The sequence below is a fragment of the Hippopotamus amphibius genome, chromosome 9 (assembly GCF_030028045.1).
Source record: "Hippopotamus amphibius kiboko isolate mHipAmp2 chromosome 9, mHipAmp2.hap2, whole genome shotgun sequence".
NCBI lineage: Eukaryota > Metazoa > Chordata > Mammalia > Artiodactyla > Hippopotamidae > Hippopotamus > Hippopotamus amphibius.
In genome coordinates, this window is record NC_080194.1 from 30358034 (window position 1) to 30377793 (window position 19760).

General features: G+C 43.5%; 1 protein-coding gene across 1 annotated transcript in view; it reads right to left on the reverse strand.

Annotated features, from left to right (window-relative positions):
- The window catches only part of SPON1 (spondin 1), a 270084-nt gene that overhangs the window by 88370 nt on the left and 161954 nt on the right, over positions 1 to 19760 (reverse strand). Inside the window, exon 6 of the mRNA XM_057750017.1 lies at positions 15792 to 15940. Within this exon, the coding sequence (XP_057606000.1) occupies positions 15792 to 15940 (149 nt within the window). The remainder of the gene's footprint in view (positions 1 to 15791; positions 15941 to 19760) is intronic.

Sequence of the window (19760 nt, forward strand, 5' to 3'; positions counted from 1 at the left end):
CAACATACATGGATCAACGCCCTTTGGGACAGCACTGGCTTGCCAGTTAATAGACTTTTGATTTTCTTTACCCATTGATTAATGAAGCAGTAATTTTGCTTTTGAATAGGAAGATAATTAAGAATTGCTGTAACTGGAGCCTACTGGGAATGGGTTGTAGTTTAGAGAACCGGTGGTAGCTGTGGAGACAGAGAGGTCGGATAGCTGGCTTTGCTTATAGCAGTCTTTCTGCTAGGAAACCAAGAGCTAAAGTGTTCACCTTAATTCAGTAGACACCTATTAATGTATTATGAGCCCGATGTAAAGTCCTACTGGGGAGAGGAAGGGGTGGGTGCAGAGCACAGCATGGCTTAGACGGATGCCTACATTGTGCTAGTTTTTCTATAGGTACACACAGACACCCATAATATGAGGCAGAAAAGGGGCCAAAGTGGGATACAAAATGCTGTGGGAGATTGGAGGAGGCAGAAACAACATGTACTTGGAACTAGGAAAGGCATCAGAGCAGAGTGGGATGGGGGAGGCTGGGTGGAATTCTGATAGATACGGATGAGGAATGAAAGTCTTATAGGGATGGAGAGTCAACATGAGGAAAAGCAAAGAACCAGCACAAAGGAAAGAACCGAAAATTCCAGCACTATCGATTTTTAGCTGTGTGACTTTGGGCTAGTTACCTAACTTTTCTGGGCTTTGGTTTTCTCACCTGGAAAATGAAATCAATAAAAACCACCTTTACAGAGTGGTTGTGAAGATTCATTGAAATAGGTTAGTCTGTAAGGAATCTATTCTAGCACCTGGCACAGGGTAGACATTCAGTAAATGGAGGCTACGAGCCACGTGAGGATGAGAAACAACAGCAAGACAAAGAGTCATCTGCTTGCCTTCCTCTTCTGAGGAAAAGCACTGCTTTTGGATTCTCTGCCTAACTGAACTCTGAGTTCTTGAGCCCTTTCAGAGATTGGTGTCTTATGCACCTGTGTGTGACTACTGGCTTCCCTCAGGGCACAGCCCATAATAGGTGCACGGGAAAACTGCGCAGAAAAAATGAGTGAATGAACGGGTCTGTGCTACTCCATCTCCTAGCACTCTCCCATCACTTTCGGTTTCATGAAGATATTTCACACCTCTGTGTAGTCTGGTGTGCTCTTCCCTTCTGTATACCCAGCAAACTCTCTTCATCCTTCAAAATTTAGCTCATGATTTTGTGAGGTCCTTCATTCAAGATCGAATTGAACAGAACGGATACTTTCTCCTTAGTACCCCTTAGTACATAACTCTACAATAACGTGCAGCTTGTCAGCTTGTAATTCTTCCTCTTTCCTCTGTCTCCCTTAGCCTACAAAACCAGGCCCTGTAAACCTTATTGGCTACACAGTGTCAAGGGGACATAACATTGTAATGTGGGGGCAGAATCTGAGGTGGTAGCAGAGTATCTCTCCATGAGATGGGGCTCCTGTTTCTTCTTTTGTTTGCTTATCTATTTCTATCCTAAGAAAAAATTGATATGTTTACATAGTTATGGAACAATTGGAAGCATGATTTATGGCTTTACAGTCTCTGTAGCTAAGTTCCTATACTGTGAAGTTTCAGAGACAATCTGATTTCTTTCCTTTTCTGAGATAAGGATTTTAAGTTGTTGCATGGGGTAGAGAGTGTGTTATAACCCAGGGGAATGATGTGATATGTCTCCCACACTGGGCCTTATTCATCCCTGTGCTTCTAGGGCCCAGCACGGGGTCTCAATCAGTGCCTTGCACACAATAGATGTCAATAATTATTTGCTGAATGAACGAATACCCTTATCTCTGGTCATTTCCCTCTCAGAAACACTCAATGGCCGCCCTATTCCTACTGGTCTACGTGTAAACTTGGCAGCCTGGTATTCAGGTTCATTCATGAGATGACCCCAACCTCCCTTTACAGGCCTGTCCCCTACCCCCTTATGTCAAGCTTCTCTCACTACAGGCAAGCTGGACACCTAGGTGGTGGCTATTGGCTCAATGGAGGGTGTCTTTGATGAACTGGGAGAACTTGTGTGTGTGGGGAATACCTTTAGGATGAGAGAGCCGAAGAACTGAACGGACAGGAGGGACAGCCCACAGATGCTCTGACCAGGAGTGGGAAATGAACAACGCTTTCTTGAAACAGACCTGAAGACCAGATGTAGAGGTGGCTGGGGATACAGCTCTTGGGACAGCTACCCCATTCAGCCAAGGGCATGCACTAGCAGCACTCCTAATATGCTCAGCGCATGAGTCCACGCTCACCCAGAGAAGGCGACAACAAAAGCTGCTATCCTGGTCCTGACGATCTGGCAAGAACACGATGAAAAAGGAGCTCACATTTTTTGAGCATCCAAATATTGAGTTTAATACTGCTCATGAAATCTCAGCTTCCTGAGGCAGGGGAAGGCTCTGCCCTGTGCTCCCTGTGTGCCCTGGACTTGACTTTCCTGGCCCAAGTTACACTGTGTTGGTATCACCTATTTCTACGGCAGTCTTTCCCAAGAGACTGTGAAACGCTTAAGGAAAAGTGGTCTCTCATATATGGTGTTTGACATTGAGTGAATGAATGAATGAAGTCTACACGAGGTGCCTACACCTTTTTTTAACCACTAGATGGCAAATATTCATTGGAAAATCTACTCTAAACTGTCAGACACAGAGTCTAGTGAAAACTAGGTAAGTTTTCCAGTACATACAACCAGATGAAATTTTTAGGGCTGCCTATGCCTCCCCCCTTTTAGCAGAGAGGGGAGAAATCTCCAGAACAGAAGTTGGGAGTCCCAGGGTGAGAATCTGTGTTGCCATTAGCATTTGGGCAAGGCACATATTTTCCAAGCCTCAGTCTTATTATTTAAAAAAAACCTGTGGACTGTGATAGATTCAGATAAACATTCACTGGCATCTGTGATATCCCAGACCCTGACTCAGGTAGTGGAGGTAAAGGTGACTCAGAAATACTCCTTGCCTCTAGAACAACGCTTCGCAACTCTAACCAGTTTGTTGTCATTTAAAAAATATCAAATCTGTTGCAGGCTGTATCCAAGTTCTAATTTTTTATTATTAGACTCATTGGATGTTGTTAAATGGCTATTTCTAAATGCTTATTCTTAACTTCTGGATTTAGTGCATCATGGACTGTGAGCTGGCCCTCATCCACAGGGCACACTCTCAGGAGGGAGGCTCACACTGGCCGCTGCAGGACTCAGGCCCTTGAAAGTGGGACAATCCACAGACAAGGTCCCCTCTGCTGCAGGGTATTAAACACTAAAAGCACGTAGGACCACTGCCTGGTAGTTTTGGAGGTGAAGAGGGCAGAGATCTGAGACTACTTCTGGAATCTTTCTAGAGAAAGTTCTGGCCAGTCCTCTCTAATTCTTTAAGACATCAGGCCCTCCTAGACCATGTGGCTGCTGATACACAGAAGGGGCTTCGGGCACTTTTCAGCCCTTCCCATGCTGTGCGGGCTTCTGGAGTCTTCCTGTTTGTGGCCTCACCCCTCAGACCTAAGGCCAAGCACCGACTCTGACCTTTGCTTTCTTCCTTGGCAAAATTAAATTATACTCTTTCCCTGAGTCATCTGCTTTTGGCCACCTGGATTATAAATCTCTACCTCTGCCCAGCCCATTCCTTGGGACCATGTCCTCAGGGGGGTTTCAGGGCAAATTGGTACCACTTGGGCCTGACTCCATGAACAGAGTCTAGATGAGCTCTGTTGGTTACCAGGATGAGAGAAATTTATCAAGAACATGCAATGTGCTTTCTTAAAGATTCCTCAGCTTGAGTGTTTGGCTTATTTCTTTTTTATTTTAACTGTATAATAATCACTTTCTTGAACAGATATTGCAAAGATATGGTACGACATTCAAAGGCACCAGAGGCAACACAATGAAAGATTCTCCTGCCCTTCCCATCCCACAGTCTCTCAGGTCCCTACCCTAGAGGCAACTGTTATTCATATTCTTATATGCCCTTCAAGAGATGCAAGTGTGCATGTTTAATGATAACACAAGTGGCGTATACTACAAATACTCTGCTGCACTTTCTTTGTTAACCTGATGATTTGTCTTGGCAATGTTTCATCTCAAATTCTCATTTTTTAAAAACTGGTCCCCTACTAACAGATATTTAAGTTTTTCTACTCTTTCTGTTACACAGTGTTCAGTTCCTATGTGTGGGTATATCGGTGTATATAAGTTTCTGGATAGGAACTATGAGTCTGAGAAATGCGCCCTCCACAAAGCTGTACCATCAGCACTGCCACAATTAGCACACAATTAGACACATTACAGTGTCTGTCTTTTTATAGCTCCGTCAACATATGGTTATCAAAAGTCCAGTAGATCAAAAATTATGGCCCTGTGGAATGAATTTCCAATTCCATAATTGTAAGTGAGGTTAAGCATCTTTTAAAATATCTTAAAGCCTGTCTGTGTGTTTTGATCATTTTTAAAATTGGTTTATTGTTCTTTAAAAAATTGACCCATAAGAGCTCTTTATATATTAAAGAAATTAGCCCTTTGTTTATTGTATGGGCTACAAACATGTCCCCCCACTTTGTCTTTCCTCTTTAAAATGTTTAAATATATTCCACAATTAAAAAGATGTTTTTAGCTTATCAATCATTTCTTTTATGACCTCTGGGTTTTGTGACATGCTTGGAAGGGACTTTGCTCTAGATTATAAAATGATTCTATCATGTTTTCTTCCAATGCTTTTATGCCTTCATTTTAAAATATTTAAATTGTTTACATATTTGGAGTTTATTTGGGTTTAAGGATTGAAGTATGGAGCAAACTGTATTTTTCTATGACTTCCAGTTGTGCCATTACCATCTTTCTCCAAGTGACAGGAAATTATATTTTTTTCCTTACACTTAATTTAAAATAAATTTGGATCTTTTTCAGGACTTCCTATTATATTCTATTAATCTGTTTACTCATGCATTAGTGTCACACAGTTTTATTTAATGTAGTTTTATAATGTAGTTTTTAATATCTGGTTCAGCTAGTCTTCTCTCTTTTTCCTGCTCTCCCCCCCCCACACCCCCCTCCCCCACCACCATTATTCTCTTTCAGATGTTTTCTGGCTATTCTCAGCTATTTAGTTTTTCATTTCCATAGAATGAAAGTATAGTATAATTTTTTAAATTATGTTTTTTGGGGGAATCTTAAAGTTACAGATTAAGTTTGGAGTATTGATCTTTTTGCAATATTCACTTTCTAATCAAAGTTTTCTTTATTTAAATAACATTCTTTTAAAAAGGTAACATGTACATATACAAACAGTACAAAAGGGCATACAGTGAAATGTGAATACATCTTTCAGTTCTGACCTCTACCCTCCCAGTCTGCTCTAGAGACACTGAGTTTTTGGTATGCGTACTTAGAGATATTCCATGCATATAAAATTCTATATGTGCACATAAGCATTTGACTCTGACCCACCTGTCTTTTCCCCAGATGGCAGCTAGCTAGAGATACTCTTCTGTTTTTCCCCACCTAGTAACATATACCAGGGAGCATTCTATATCAGTACATATAGATCTGCCTTATTCCTTTTAATTGCTGCATGGTATTTAATTATATAAAAGCAGCCAGAGTTTTTAAATATGTCCCCCCCTCCAAAATCACTTCTTTCCATCTCTTATTTTTATAAACAATGTTGTAATGAGCATCCTTCCTCATATACCTTTGTGTGAGAATATTTCCGAAAAACAAATTCCTAAATACAGACTCACTATGTCAAGGTATAAAGAAAACATACACACAATAGTGTAAATATACTCAACGCTACAGAACTGTACACTTAAAAATGGTTAAGATGGTATTATGTTATGTGGGTTTTTGTTTTTGCCACAATAAAAAAAAGAAAATGTACAATTTTGACAGATATTGCCAAATTGCCTCTAAATGTTGACGATTTATTAATTATTTCCCCATTTAAATTTGCCTTCTGTTTGCAATATTTTGGCTCAGTTGCTGTAAAAATAGATTTTTAGGGACTTAAATAACCTATAAGTTCTGAATAAAACTGTCCCCCGTTTCTTCCATAGAGAGATTCAGAAAAATTTCCAGGGATTGATAATGCTCTGATGTAAAACTGTGGAGATCAGGAATTGCTGCTAAGAGCAGGGCTCTGCCTCCTTCCAGCAAAGGCAGCCTGTGCCAGCTTTATTAAAGAACAGGCATCACTGAATCACTTTGGCTGCTTGTCCTACTGTGATTTAGATTTGTTTGAAGACTCAACTGAAAGCAAACAAGAGGTTTCTTATAACTGAAATCACACCTTTCAAATGATGTTCCAATTTCTGTATCAAGTGTTTGTGACTGAGAATCTTTATTTAACTTCTTTTCCACCCCCACTCCTAGTATCACTTTATTTCTATCAACCACAAGTGCCCACTTACACACTCCATGGAGTTAAGCCTTTAAGCTGGTGAAGGACAAAAGAGGTATGGATAATAATATTAATGTAACCCCAATAAAACTGGGCACCCCTTGGGACTGAGTGCAGCAGGGTGACGGATCTAAAATTTTTACCCAATCTGACTCCACGAGGCCTTGAAAAGCACTGTAGGTCTTTACTGAGTGTTTCTTGAGGAGGCAGCAGAGGGTTAATTACATCACACAGTGTTCTGCAAAGTGCACTGCTAACAATTCTCTTTTGATGTCTCTTCTTTAAGAGATCACATTTACTAAAAGTCTTCCTTGGACCTTTCTTTTCCTCCTGTATTTCCAGTCCAAACGGCAGCTGCTCCTATATGTCTCTTCTCACGCCTTAAAATTCTAATACTGTCCCAGCTTCCTGGCCTTACTTCTCCCCTCACTTCTTTTTCCTGGTCTACTTTCTCTGGCAGTTTTTTCTTCTTTCAATTGCATTCCCACCCAATAAAACCAAAGCATCTTCTTAGAAGATGGGAGGACACGGAGATTACAAATCCTTCACATTTAATTTTTTGTCCTAATACTAAGAGTAATAATGGATCATCCTTCAAGCCAGGCACTACAGTGTATTATTTCATAACCAACATATACACTTCATATTCTCATTATCATCATTTCACAAATGAAAAATCTAAGGCTCAGTGAGGTTGGGTGACCTACTCTAGGTCAAAGACTTAGGAAGCTTACCTACTTGCCCTGTACTGTTTTCACAGTTGTTTGTAACAGTGCGAGGCAGTAGATAAGCGCAATGAAATGCAAGAGCAAATAAGTGGTCTTGACTGTGCTCGTGGCCCTTATACACTTTCTCTGATCTCTGCCTAGAAAGTCCTTATACTAGGTCTAGTGATATCCTTGGTCGCACCTCAGTAGCTGAACCGATCTCTAGACCCAGCATTTCTCACCCAATTGGCTTAGCTCTGCACCCTGGGGCTCTGTTGCTCTCCTTTCTCCCTTGTGCTGAGCCTCTGTTCTCTTTAGTGCTCCATCCCCGCCATCCTGACCTGAATTCAGGCTCTTTTTCTGGGTTTCTATGACTTGGTCTACTTCTTGCCAATCCACTGCTGCCCTGAAATGTCAATCAATTTTCCTTCTACCTTCAATTCCTTTTTTGGTATAAACTGCCCTACCCACAGCCCCTGTATGGAGTAATGGGCTCTGTGGTCCTTTACATGGGGATAACTGCTGATTGGATTAGAAGTAGATATCTGATGCAGGGGGTACCCATGCACAGACTATTCAATGATCAATCTGTCTTCCCAGTGTTTCAACTAACAGCCACCAACACTGCTCAGTTGTCTATCGGAAGCCAAGGAACAAAGTCATATAGCCACCATTTGGGGCCACGTGCAGTGTAAGTAAGAAGAGACCATAGATCTATTGAGAAAGGATGGTGGAAGAGATACGGAGAACAAACTAGTGGTTACCAGTGAGGAGAGGGAAAGGGGGAGGCGTAGAATAGTGGTGGCGGAGTGGGAGGTACAAACTACTGAGTGAAAGATAGGCTCGAGGATGTACTGGGAAATTTAGCCAATATTTTGTAATAGCTATAAATGGTAAGTATTTGAATTGTATTAAAAATTTTTTTAAAATAAAAAAAAAAGAGGGACTTCACTAGACTACCTCCTTCCTTGGGTTGGAAGCCTCGTCTGCATTTCTACACTCTGGCAGATATCCTGTTGCACATGGGAAGATCTCCCGCTTTGGGCTGCCTCTAGGCCTTGTTCTGGAGGTGGCACTGAAGTATCTCCCGTGGGCATCCCGAGAAAGCTGTTCCAAGGAAGTGGAAGAACACGTGCACAGGAATAGAGTTGGAATGGCCATGGAGTTCTGTTGTGGCTCCTTTTTTATATGAGGGTGTGGTTACTGTCCTCAAATTGTTTAGGCTCAACTTTGGGACAGAGGGCTAGGGCTGTCAGGAAAGGACACTGATAAGCAGGAGTGGGAGGGGCAGGCTGAGGCAGAGCCTGGGAGGTGGCAAAGGACTGGTGTCCTCCTCCTGTGGCATTCTCAGGCTGGGGACTGACATGATGAACTTGAACCTTTAGAATCGTTAACTTTTCTAGCTCCTTCAGGGGCTCTTCGGTCTTAGGACAGGCCCCTCACTTTACTGATGACGAAATGGAGACAAAGAACGAAAACATGGTATTGATAGGTAACATTCAGTGAGCACTTTCTACAGGGCAGGCTTTGCTCCAAGCACTTCACATGCATCAGCTCCATTCGCCCTCATGGTAACTCTAGGAGGTTGGCATATTACCAACCTCATCTCATAGAAGAGGAAACCAAAGCACAGAGGGGTTGAGTAATTTGTCCAAAGTCACACAATAACTAAGAACTGCAACCAGCATTTGCACCCAGGAATCTTAACTCAGAGCCAATGGTTTTAGCTGTTATGTGGTACTTCTCACAAGCACTGAAGATCATTGGAACTTTATTATTATAAATAAAAGCTGATAATATGTTTGTGTGTGTATGTGTGTGTGTGTGTGTGTGAGAGAGAGACTTTCTCAATCAGATGAGGCTGCATGTCACCATTCATGGAAAACATCAGAAATCAGGCAATGATTTTAATTTTACTTAGAGGGAAATGATCACAAGTTTAGAAAATCAAAAATCAGGAAAAATAAAAGTTTAGTAGACATCTGTTATCTCTAATGATTTAAAGGAGATGAGAAAAGAAAATTCTCAAACTCTTACTACCAGTTTCCAGAGCCTTACAAACAGTTTCAACTTTAAAGAAAGAGAACATCTGCTTGTTTATTGGTTCTTGTGGCATAGGTGGTGTGAGAATTCCAGCAGCAGGTTTAAGGAATCACCAGTGAGGCATTCTGAAGGTGAAATAATCAATGTCTATGTTAGGGTCTACCCTTATCTGACCTCTTATGGTCAGGGAAGACTTGAATCTGGAGAAGTATTAAAGTTGGAGTGTTAAGTGAATGCCCATTCACAGTGCATGGTTTTATGCAAGAGACTGTTGCCAGAGCTGCCCAGGTCTTTGTTCAAAACCCATCAACCCCCACATTAGCAGGAGTGTTCTTGCTCACAGCCCTCTAACCGTCACTGTTAGATGTCCTTGCTCAAACCCTGCCAATTCCCCACCTTTAGCAGGAATGAACATAAATCTTTATGTTAAAGGGCCCAGAGATAAGAAAGGAAGCTACAAACAAACAAAAAAAACCCAGGTGGAACCAGCTGGGACTAAAATGGCGATGAATCTGACCTCCAACAGATGCTGAGTCTCATTACAAGTTACTTTTACCTCTACTGGCATATTAAATAACATACCTACCAGTGGCTGTGACTGAATATTAAGGACCAATAAAGGATAAAAAGGGGATGGTACCCCTTTCCCTCCAAAAAGCCCTGCTCCTTCCCCAGTAGACAATGCAGATGCTCCCCACTCCTCCTCCCTTTGTCTTTACTCCTTAAAATCAAATCTCTCTGGCCAGGTGAAGAAGTTGATCTGAGAAACTTAGTGCCCACTTCTCCATTCTTTGGCCCCTGAATAAAGCTTGTGCTGTATCGATCTCAGCACAGGTTTCATCATTCACTTACTTGAACCAGAAAAACCAGAACAGAAAAAAAGCCCTCCCTGCCAAGGTAGAGAGCCTCAGCCAAGCTAGGGCTCAAACAGGGTCCATAGGACTTAATTTGGCAACAAGACTTTTGTAGCTTGTGTGTCAATTCACCCATTCAGACCTTGGTTGAGCACCTACTGTGTGTGAGACAGTGTATGACGTGCTGGAGACGCTGGGTGGACATCAGGAAACATGAAAGACTGAGCTGATGCAAAAGGGTCTCCCTCCTGCTACAAACACATAGAAAGGCTAGACAAAATATAGCAGGACAAAGTTTCAAAAATACATAAGGGAGTTTAGAAAAATTCTCTGGATGCCAGAAAGGAGGAGGAAAGTCTAACTGTGAGCAGGAGCTGACGCATGGGGCCGGGCCTAGGGTATGGTCCCTGGAGCTAGAGGTGGAGGTTTTAAAGCCATGCAGGGAGAGAAGGGGAGGTCTCAAGTTGGTGTTGGGTGAGATGTGGGAAGACACCCCTGCATCAGGCTGGACATTTTGAAGGGCCAAATGGGGATAAGAAAACCCTCCATCAGTCACTTGGGGAGGGGGCAAGGAAAACTGTCCTCTGTCCAGGCCCTTGAATGAAAATTCACCTTCAAGAAATAGAAGCCCCAGCCTCTCCCGTGTGTAAGTGCAGAGGCCATATTTACACTGGCCTGGCAGTGGGGAACTCTAATCTGAGAAATGCCATCAAAACTTGGGTGGAAAGACAAAAATACAATCTCCCCCTGAGGGGACAACACAACTTGAGCACAGAGGACTCCCATAGGAAACAAAGAAAAATACCCACTGAAGATGAACGAACAATCCAAAATCAGACGAGGAAATTAGTGATGGTGGCAAGTTCAATTCAAAGGAACATTAGTCCCTAAGACCCTGAGATAACAGAATAATCTGAACGACATAATTAGATGTGTTTAAAATTGAAGACATTAAAAGTAACCATAATGAAGCAATAGAATAAGTAAGGACAGAGGGGTGAGGACAATCAACAAGTGCCCACCTTCTAGGGAAACAGACTGCCTGGGAGACGGAGAAGGAAAGAAGCAGGGATGGTTCAACCTAGCAGAGGGACCGCACAGGGAGCTGTGGTCGCCCCAAGGGGCAGCAGACCCAGCCTGCCCAGAGGAAGGGACAGGGAAACTAACATGTGTCTAATGTGTCCATAGGGAATAGGGGATGTTAAAGGCTGGGGGACCCTGAGGATGGCACAGTCAAGGCTGACACAGTCTAATCTTTTCATTTCTTCAGCTGCTCTAGAGACTCCCCCAACCCCCCCGCCCCCCCCCCCGCCCCAAATTAAGTACATTACATGACATAGTTATTTATGTATCCACTTCTCCCATCCAATCTGTGAATTTCTCCAGCGCAGAGACAATGTGTCCTTCATTTTCACAGAGCCACACTCCTCCTCATTCATTCTCCTCCTGCCACACCAGTCTTCTCTCAGCTCTTCAAGCATGATAAGCTCTTTTCTACTTCTGGGTCTTTGTACATGCTGTCGTCACCATCTAGAGTGATCTTTTCCTTATGATTTTCTTTTGGGTCTCAGCTTAATAGGCACTCCTCAGAGAGAGCTTCCCTGACCACCTTACTAACAAGGTCCCTCCTTATTGCTGTTTTCTAGCCATCTCTCATTGGTTTCTTTCTCTTACCACAATTTATAATTATTTACCCCTACCCCTTGTCTCCCCCATTAGAATGCAGACTCCATGAAGGCAGGGAATGATCTGATCACTGTTGGTCTCTAATGCCTGGCATTTATTTAGTAGATGTTTAGTAGAGTTATCAAGTAAATTACTACACGTGAGAAACAATTATGAAGCAAGTAACACTATACCCAGCTCAAAAGATACAGAGATGGAAAGCATGGATTTGAACTTTGCAGTTTAGTGAGGGACAGACATCAAACAAGGACTTGCAGTAAACTTGATGATGGTAATGATGGGGGAGGTACAGGGTGTTGTGGGAGCACCTGGCAAGGGCATGAATTTTGTACAGAATTCGGGAAGGCTTTCAGGAAGAAGCAACATTTAAGCTGAGTCTAGAAGGATAGATAGGAGTTCACCAGTTGAAGGGGAGCTGGAAGATGTTCCAGGCTGACAGAAGGCCTGGATGCAAGAGGGACATGGCTCTTTGGAGAGTCTGAAAGAGGTTCTTCATGGGTACAGCTTAGAGCTGCAGCAAGAAATAAGATGGGGGAGGTAAACAAGGCCAGATCACAGAGGATTCTGAAGCTATGATAAGGAGTTTGGACTTTACCCTGGGGTCAGGAGCATAATTGGCAGAGTGGCATAATCAATTGGTATTTTATAAAATGGCCATGGGGCAGTGTGGATAACAGGAAGAGGGCTGGAGACAGGGATGTCAGATGGCCAGTGCAATAATTTAGGCAAGAGATGAGGATGGTTTAAACAGAGGCATGGCCATGAGGAAGTGACCCAGAGGAATTTAGGAGAGAAGGTAGAAGTCGGGACAGGGGGCACAATCAAGGGTGATGCCAAGGTTTCCAGCCTGAATAACATGGTGAAGGGGGCACCATCTTTGGGCCACACCCAGCAGAGAACCAGACACCTAGCATCCATGCTATAGATGTCTACTTAATGAAGTAGAAATGGTCTTAGTGGAACATTTTCATGAGATGAGTATACATCAGCTCACTTTTGGGTCCTGGGTCTACCTACAAGTGTGATCTACCATTCCCTACTGCCTCCACCTGCTTTGGGTTACTCATTTGTGACCTGTCAGGCCAGCCTTTATTCAGTATTTCTAATCCGCAGTCCCTACCAGGACCCATTTGCCTCTGTCCCCTGCTAAGAAGTGTGCCTGTGCCCTTCCCCCATGCTCTCCGGCCACCAGTGTCATTACTGCCAATAATGCTGCTGTAATTTTTCATTAATTTTCTTGGTGTTTTGCAGTTATAGTAACATTAAAATTTATTCTCAATATTATTACAGTTTTCCACTACTAATGGGATTATTATTTTTGTTCATTTGTGTTCGAAAGCCATTAGCATAAGATTTACCTCCAACAATATCTGCTGTGATTTTTAATGCCCTTGAAACTTGCAGCCAGCGATATGTCTGTATAAGAGAGTGCTGGGAAGCATATAAATGTCTTTCTTGGGAAAAGAGGGCTTTTTATTTTCATCCTCGGGTTCTTTGATTGAGCAGTTGGAAGGATATAAGGTATTAAAGGCTGAGAACACTATGTTAGTTTGTAGATGTGTTCAAACAAGTCACTGGTTATTCAGAGGGCACTTTTATATTCTAGGAGAATTTATATTCTTGTTCCCTTTTTATGTTGTTTCTTACCTGAATTACAGAAAAATATAATAAATTGTGTGCTTGCAGGGAACAATATTTAGAACTATGAATTGTTTGGAAGGGAAGGGGCCCTGAAATCACTCTATCTGCCTGACTTTCCGAGGAGCTGGGGATCTGGGTGCACGGCTTAGCAGAGCTCTGCAAACAGGCTTATTTCAGAGGCTGGAGAGGGGAGTTTCTTTGCAGAGCAGGAAAGGAACATGAGCAGGGCTGGCTTCATGAGTGTGTGACCTGTTCAGACTCTCAGGGCTCCGTGCTGTGAAATTCACAGTGTCACCATCTTGAAATTCTTAAGTTTTGAACAAGGGACCCTGTATTTTCACTAGGCCCTGCAAATTATGTATCTGGTACTACATACAGGTTTTGGAGTCAGACAGGCTTGGGTTCAAGTGCTGGAATTCTCTAACTAACTGTGCCTCAATTTCCTTACCAGAAAAAGCAGGAAATTGAATCTTGTCTTCTTCAACTAAAGGTGAGAACTAAAAGTACATGTTTAGCATCCAGGGGGCCTGACAGGTGGTGACAGACCCTGGGACGTGCTCAGTGGGATTTTTAACTCCCATATGCAATACCCATAATTAAACATTATTATGACTTCATGTCAAGAACACTAGGCAGCTGGGAGAGCCAGACACTGTCTGTGTGTACAGAAGCTAATCCCACGTGTGCTGGTCAGGAACACACCAAGCAGAGAACATTTGCCTAAGGGGGGACATTCTAAGGCAGGGGGTTCCATCCATCAGTTTTCAGCCTTCTTACTGCTACAACACATGACAGATAATGTTCGCCGGCACAATGTGGTCTCTGTTTCTCACAATTCATACCTGCTTCCCTTCTTTCCAGGAACTTCTCAAGATAGCCAACGAGTGACATGGGCATTATTATGAAGATGCCCTTGACCTTGATCTAATTAATTTCCAAACTTTAGTATTTCAACTATTATTTGTAATGCATGGTTTTCAACACATGACACAACAGAACAGATGCAGCCAGTGTATCACAATTCCACACTTGAGAACCAGGAACCCAAACAAGGGATTCTCCCTCCATGACAGGCTGGACAGACTAGGACCAACATGCAGCCCTTCATGACTTTACAGATGAACATGGCTGTGCTATAGCCTGAATGAGTGATACCAGTTACGAGGCACAGCAGCCGGAGTCGGAGAAACGCTAAGTCGTTGGTAAGATAAACTCGTGATGAATAACATGCTGTCTCAAGATACCGGGTTAAACATTTTTTCTGAGAATGGAGAAAGGTTTTAAATCAAATTAATGAGAAACATAAGCTAATTCCTGGGCGTTTTTGGACTCTGGTCCAAAAGAATTCCTCAGGGGATTATAGTGGGAATCAGGTGACCTTGGCTGCATTCAGTTTAGGGTCTGGGGGAGCTTGGAGTCCAGATGGTAGACATCAGGAGGAAGGACTGGGGGCCTCAGCTCTGCTTGCCCTGTTGCACACACACATTTTGAGACACAGGACCAAGTGTTTCCAGGGCCCCTGAATTGTCTCACAGATGCGGGGCAGGAGCCTGAGCAGGGCAACAGCCTCGCAGTGACCTGTGCTGGGAATGACCACACTTCAAGCACGGTTTGCTCTTTCCTTACTTCCTCTGCACACGTGTGTGCAGTGAGATGTGGCTGCCTACCCAGCTCTCTCAGGCCCGAAGGGCTTTTGTGGGTAGTGACGGCCAAAGCTGCACCATCTCCTCCCCCACGGTGCAGCCTGTGAGCTGCCTTCACAAAACCATAGCTCTTCTTTCAAGATCCCTCATCGGCCTCGTGCTAGTGCTTCTGATGAGGGATGATGAGCCTTCCCAACAAATAGAAAAGAATGACGGACGATTTCTTCCTTATCTCTCATTGGTATGAATGAGGTCCTAGATAACAGTCCAGCTCTTGGGTCCACATGACATGCTATGTGGTACATAAAAGATGCTTAAATCTATAACGATTGTGATTAATCACCGGCTAATTTATCAAACACTTCAAGACATAAGTGCAAAAAGCATGTGTCAATAAACAAATGTTTCTTTTTGGAAATGGTGATTTTAGCTTAGCGTGAATGTCACTCCCCTAACCCGCTCAAGGATCAGAGGAAGAAAACCGTAATCCACTGCACTGACCCTCGGGGAGAACAGAGACGTGGTACCCCAACAATGCAGCCACAGCAGCAGCTTTTAGCACAAGCTGAAGAAACTACAAATGCAGTTAGCAAAAACCTGAGATGACAAGACAGACATTTGTGCCTCTGTCCTGAACACAACCCCCCAACATAAACCTCTGAACATAAACCCCCCAACTCAGCAAACAGATTTCACTTCCTATGGTACCAATTTTCCAGCACATTGTACTGCAAATTTTGAGCCCCTGGGAAAGAAAGCTAAAGGATGCTTGACTGCATTTCTGGGTTTTGGTCATTCTGTGATTGTTTTTCTTACCTGTTGTCGAATTTCCTCCTCCATTTTCACGGGTGAGCCCAATTCTGCAACTTGTTTGACACCTTCACTTGCATACCCTCCATACTCCCATAGCACATAATTCTTGGAGTGGGATCCACCGATGATCGCAGACCAGTGATTTGCCCGACCTGGGAAAGCCAATTAGGATACAGGTATCAGTGTGGCTGTGGCTAAAACACAAGTCCCTTAAAGGATGGGGAGGTGGTGTAATTGGACAATGAGTCAATCAGTGCTGACTAAGCACGTGCTCTATGTTAGGTCCTGTGCTATTCTGGGCTGAATAAGAAGGTCCCTGCAAGCAAGCACGTCCTGGGAATATGCAGACAGGCAATGGGCAGACGTCTGAGCAAGGCGCCGAGGTGGTCCAGAATGATGACTCCTGTCTGGAAGGGTCTCAGAGAAGAAGTAAGTTGAGAGAATTTTTAAACACTGAACAGATCTGTAAGATAGAACAGAGAGGAAAGGCTATTTCTGGCAGACTCAGAAACATTAAATAGCACTGGGTGTTTGGGGAGCCATAAGTAATTTAGCATTGCTGTGTCACAAACTGTCAAGGGGAGAGGCAGGAAATGATGCCAGGGAGGTCGGAAGGAATCTGCTCAGGGATGGTCTTGTTCTAAATGCTTCAGGAGTTCGGATGTCATTTGAAAGGGCCTGAAACCACTGAAGGGTTCTGAGCAGGGGAATGACACGATCACCTTTGAATTTTAGATAAATCATCCAGGAAGCAGTGTGAAGAATGCACTAGAGGGAGCAAAATTGGAGTGTGGAGCTGGGGAGGTCAGCACAGAGTAAAAGGTAAAGGGAGTGAGTGGGGAATTAGGTTCGACAATTCCTGAGAATAAGCATTGCTGTTTTTAGCTGGCTTTTCTGTACCTTGGGGAGAGGGGCAGGGTGGCCAGCCATGTGAAAGGAAGGGAGCGGTGGTTTGGATACAAGGGCGTGACCAGTCCACTGTGGTTTGGTGAGGATCACGCAGGATGATGATTGCAGTGGGATGTGGCAGGGAATTAATGGATGACATGGAGGGAAAACAGAATAAGGTCTGGGTAGGACCGAGACAGAAATTGGCCTGAAGATTTTTCCAAGTCTTGGGCGAGGGGGAAGGAAGGAAAGGAAAGAGAGTCAACACCAGCACCACACTGGACTTGTTTCTCCACGTGATGAATATAGATGCATACATATTGATTACTCAGTTACATACATCATAGGGTTGGCTCAGTTGTCCACCAGTCTTTGGCTGCTTTTATAAAGTCCTAAGTTAAGAAACATTTTCAGGCATAGCAAAGAAGAAAACTTGAACTGGGTGGACCCAGCTTTGCAGTTTACCACCCTGTGGCCCAGCGTAGGCAGAGCTCTCCAGTCCATCCCACCACTTAAGAAAGCAATTCTGGATAGGCCTTGATCTTGTTTACATCTGCCACCTGCTACCCCAGGGCCCTCGGACCCAGGGGCACATTAAGCACATGGGCACAAAGCTACCTGCCTGGCCTGCTGAGGGATGACATGATCCAGGCAGATGACATAACCGTGTGGGTCTGCCCAATTGCTGGCTCTTTATTTCCCACACATCGGGGAAATGCAAACTCCTTGCTTGTCCACCATGTCCCTAGAGAAGACAGATGGAGATGTTGCCAGCTATTTCTCTAACTCATTTCGTGTGTAGGGAGACTGACTCTCCTGGTTATCATCTAGGCCAAGAGCACTGCTTGTGTAGGGCCAAGGGTTAGAACCAGTCATGACCTTTGGTTCATGATGTGAACACAGGGAAACCAGTTTCAGCATCTCTTATTCCCCCTGCTCTGTTCCACCAAAATGCCCCCTTGTTCCAGACCCATCCTACCTGCAATTTCATACTTCAGTGGCTTAGCACATGCTGTTCCCTCTGGGATTTCCTCCTCTTGTCTTGGCCAACTCATTCCTCCCTCCTGATTTACTCAGAAGCCTCCCAAGCCTACCCTAGAATGACTTAAGTCCTTATCGTCTGTCTCCCCTTAGCATAGATCACATTTTGAAAAATTGAAGTATGTTGATTTATAATATTACTTTCAGGTGTACAACACAGTGGTTCAATATTTTTATAAAGTTGAAGTTATGTCAAAATTATGGCTATATTTCTCTGTACTGTACAATATATCCTTGTTGCTTACCTATTTCATACATAGCAGTTTGTATATCTTAATCCCATACCCCTACCTTGCTCCTCCCCTTCCCCTTTCCTCACTGGTAACTACTAGTTTGTCATCTCTATCAGCACAGATCACATTTATGACACCTGCTACATGTCTGTTTTCCCACTAGACTGTGGGAAAGCTCCCCGAAGAAGCCTGTCTTCAGTACTGTATCCCCGGTGCCTAGCCCTGAGCCTGATGCATTGTGAATGCTTAGCACGTGTTCCCTGAAGCATGCATCCAAACAATCAAATGAAAAGGCGGCACTGTAGGTGCTCAAAGTGTTTGGGAGGTGGCTTGCACAGATCTGATTCAATGTGATTCAATTCAAGTCTCAGTTCAGCAGCGTTCCTAATTCCTACTGGGCTAAAGCTCTCAGCTCTTCTGCATGCTGTTAAAAAATAAACACCCAACGGCAACAAGAAGGAAAGCCATGGGTCTCAGAGCCAGCAGACAGGGATTCAAATCCGGACACTGCCACTTCCTAACTCTGTAAACTTGGTCAAATTCCAGTTACTTAATTTCTCTGAGTCCCGGCTCCCTCTTTTGTAATTCGGGGATGATAATGCCTACCTTATCGACCTGTTATAAGAATTAAATTTTTAAAATAATGACATAATATATGTGCAATCACCGGCACACAATAGACCGTCAATAATTATAGTTTCCTCCTTCCCTGGTTGTTCAGAAGGCTACAAAAATGAGTAAAAAATGAACCTGCCTTTAATTCAATATAGGAGATGAGAAATACATAATATGAACTAAGATAAGAGAATAGGAACAAGCATAATCACAGGGGGATTAGGGGATGGACCCAGACAGCTCTTTCTGGTTTTTTCATTCAACTTCCATTTACTATGTGCCAAGTGCAGTGGCAGGCCCTGGATACCAAGAGGAATTGGATGTGGTGCTTGCCGTGGAGGGACTCATGGTCTGGGGGTGGGGAAACAGATGGATAAGCAGATTACCTACAATCAAGCATGGTCAGAGTTCTAGAAACAAGAACACAGAGCACACGGGATGGAGCAGCTAATTCCAAATTCAAGGATTCAAAGTCTAAAGGCATGTTTATAGAGAAGCAGGTGCTTCAAGAGTGAGATATCCTACTTTCAACTAAAATGTCATTGTACACAGTTCAACCTTCTAGTAATACATTTGTTAGTCTCCTACAATGGTCTTGCAACATACCACATTTATTCAAATTTCACCACATTGAATGACATCAACCACATAATAGATGCCTGCAAGGCACTAGGCTAAGGTGTGGGAGCAGACTACATCCTCCCTGGGGGACAAGGCAGGCACTCACGGCACAACAATTTGCAATGTTGGAAATGATAATGAATGCAGGTGAGTGGCAGTCACTCCTGTGCAGAATGGTATGGGGGGTGGGGCATGGTGACCAAGAGCCAGAAGACCTGGGCGCCAGGCCTCCATTCGTGACCGTGGATGAGTCATTCCATCTCTCAGAGCCTTAGTTCACCTTTTAAAAATAGAGATAATAATTACCAGGCTGGACTATCTCCCGGACTTGTGCAAATTAATTAAGCTGGTTTGGGAGAGAACTATGAAAACTTTAAAGAACTGTACAAAACAAAGTTTCTGCATTTTTATACAGAAAGCACTATGGGAATCCACAAGAGGAATCCACAAGAAGGCACAGGAGCAAGGACACATTCCCCTTGGAAGGAGACCTCCATGGGAAAACTGGCAGGACAGTAGGAGCAGGAATTCTTTTAAAAATAGATAAGAGGATTGGGACTTCCCTGGTGGCGCA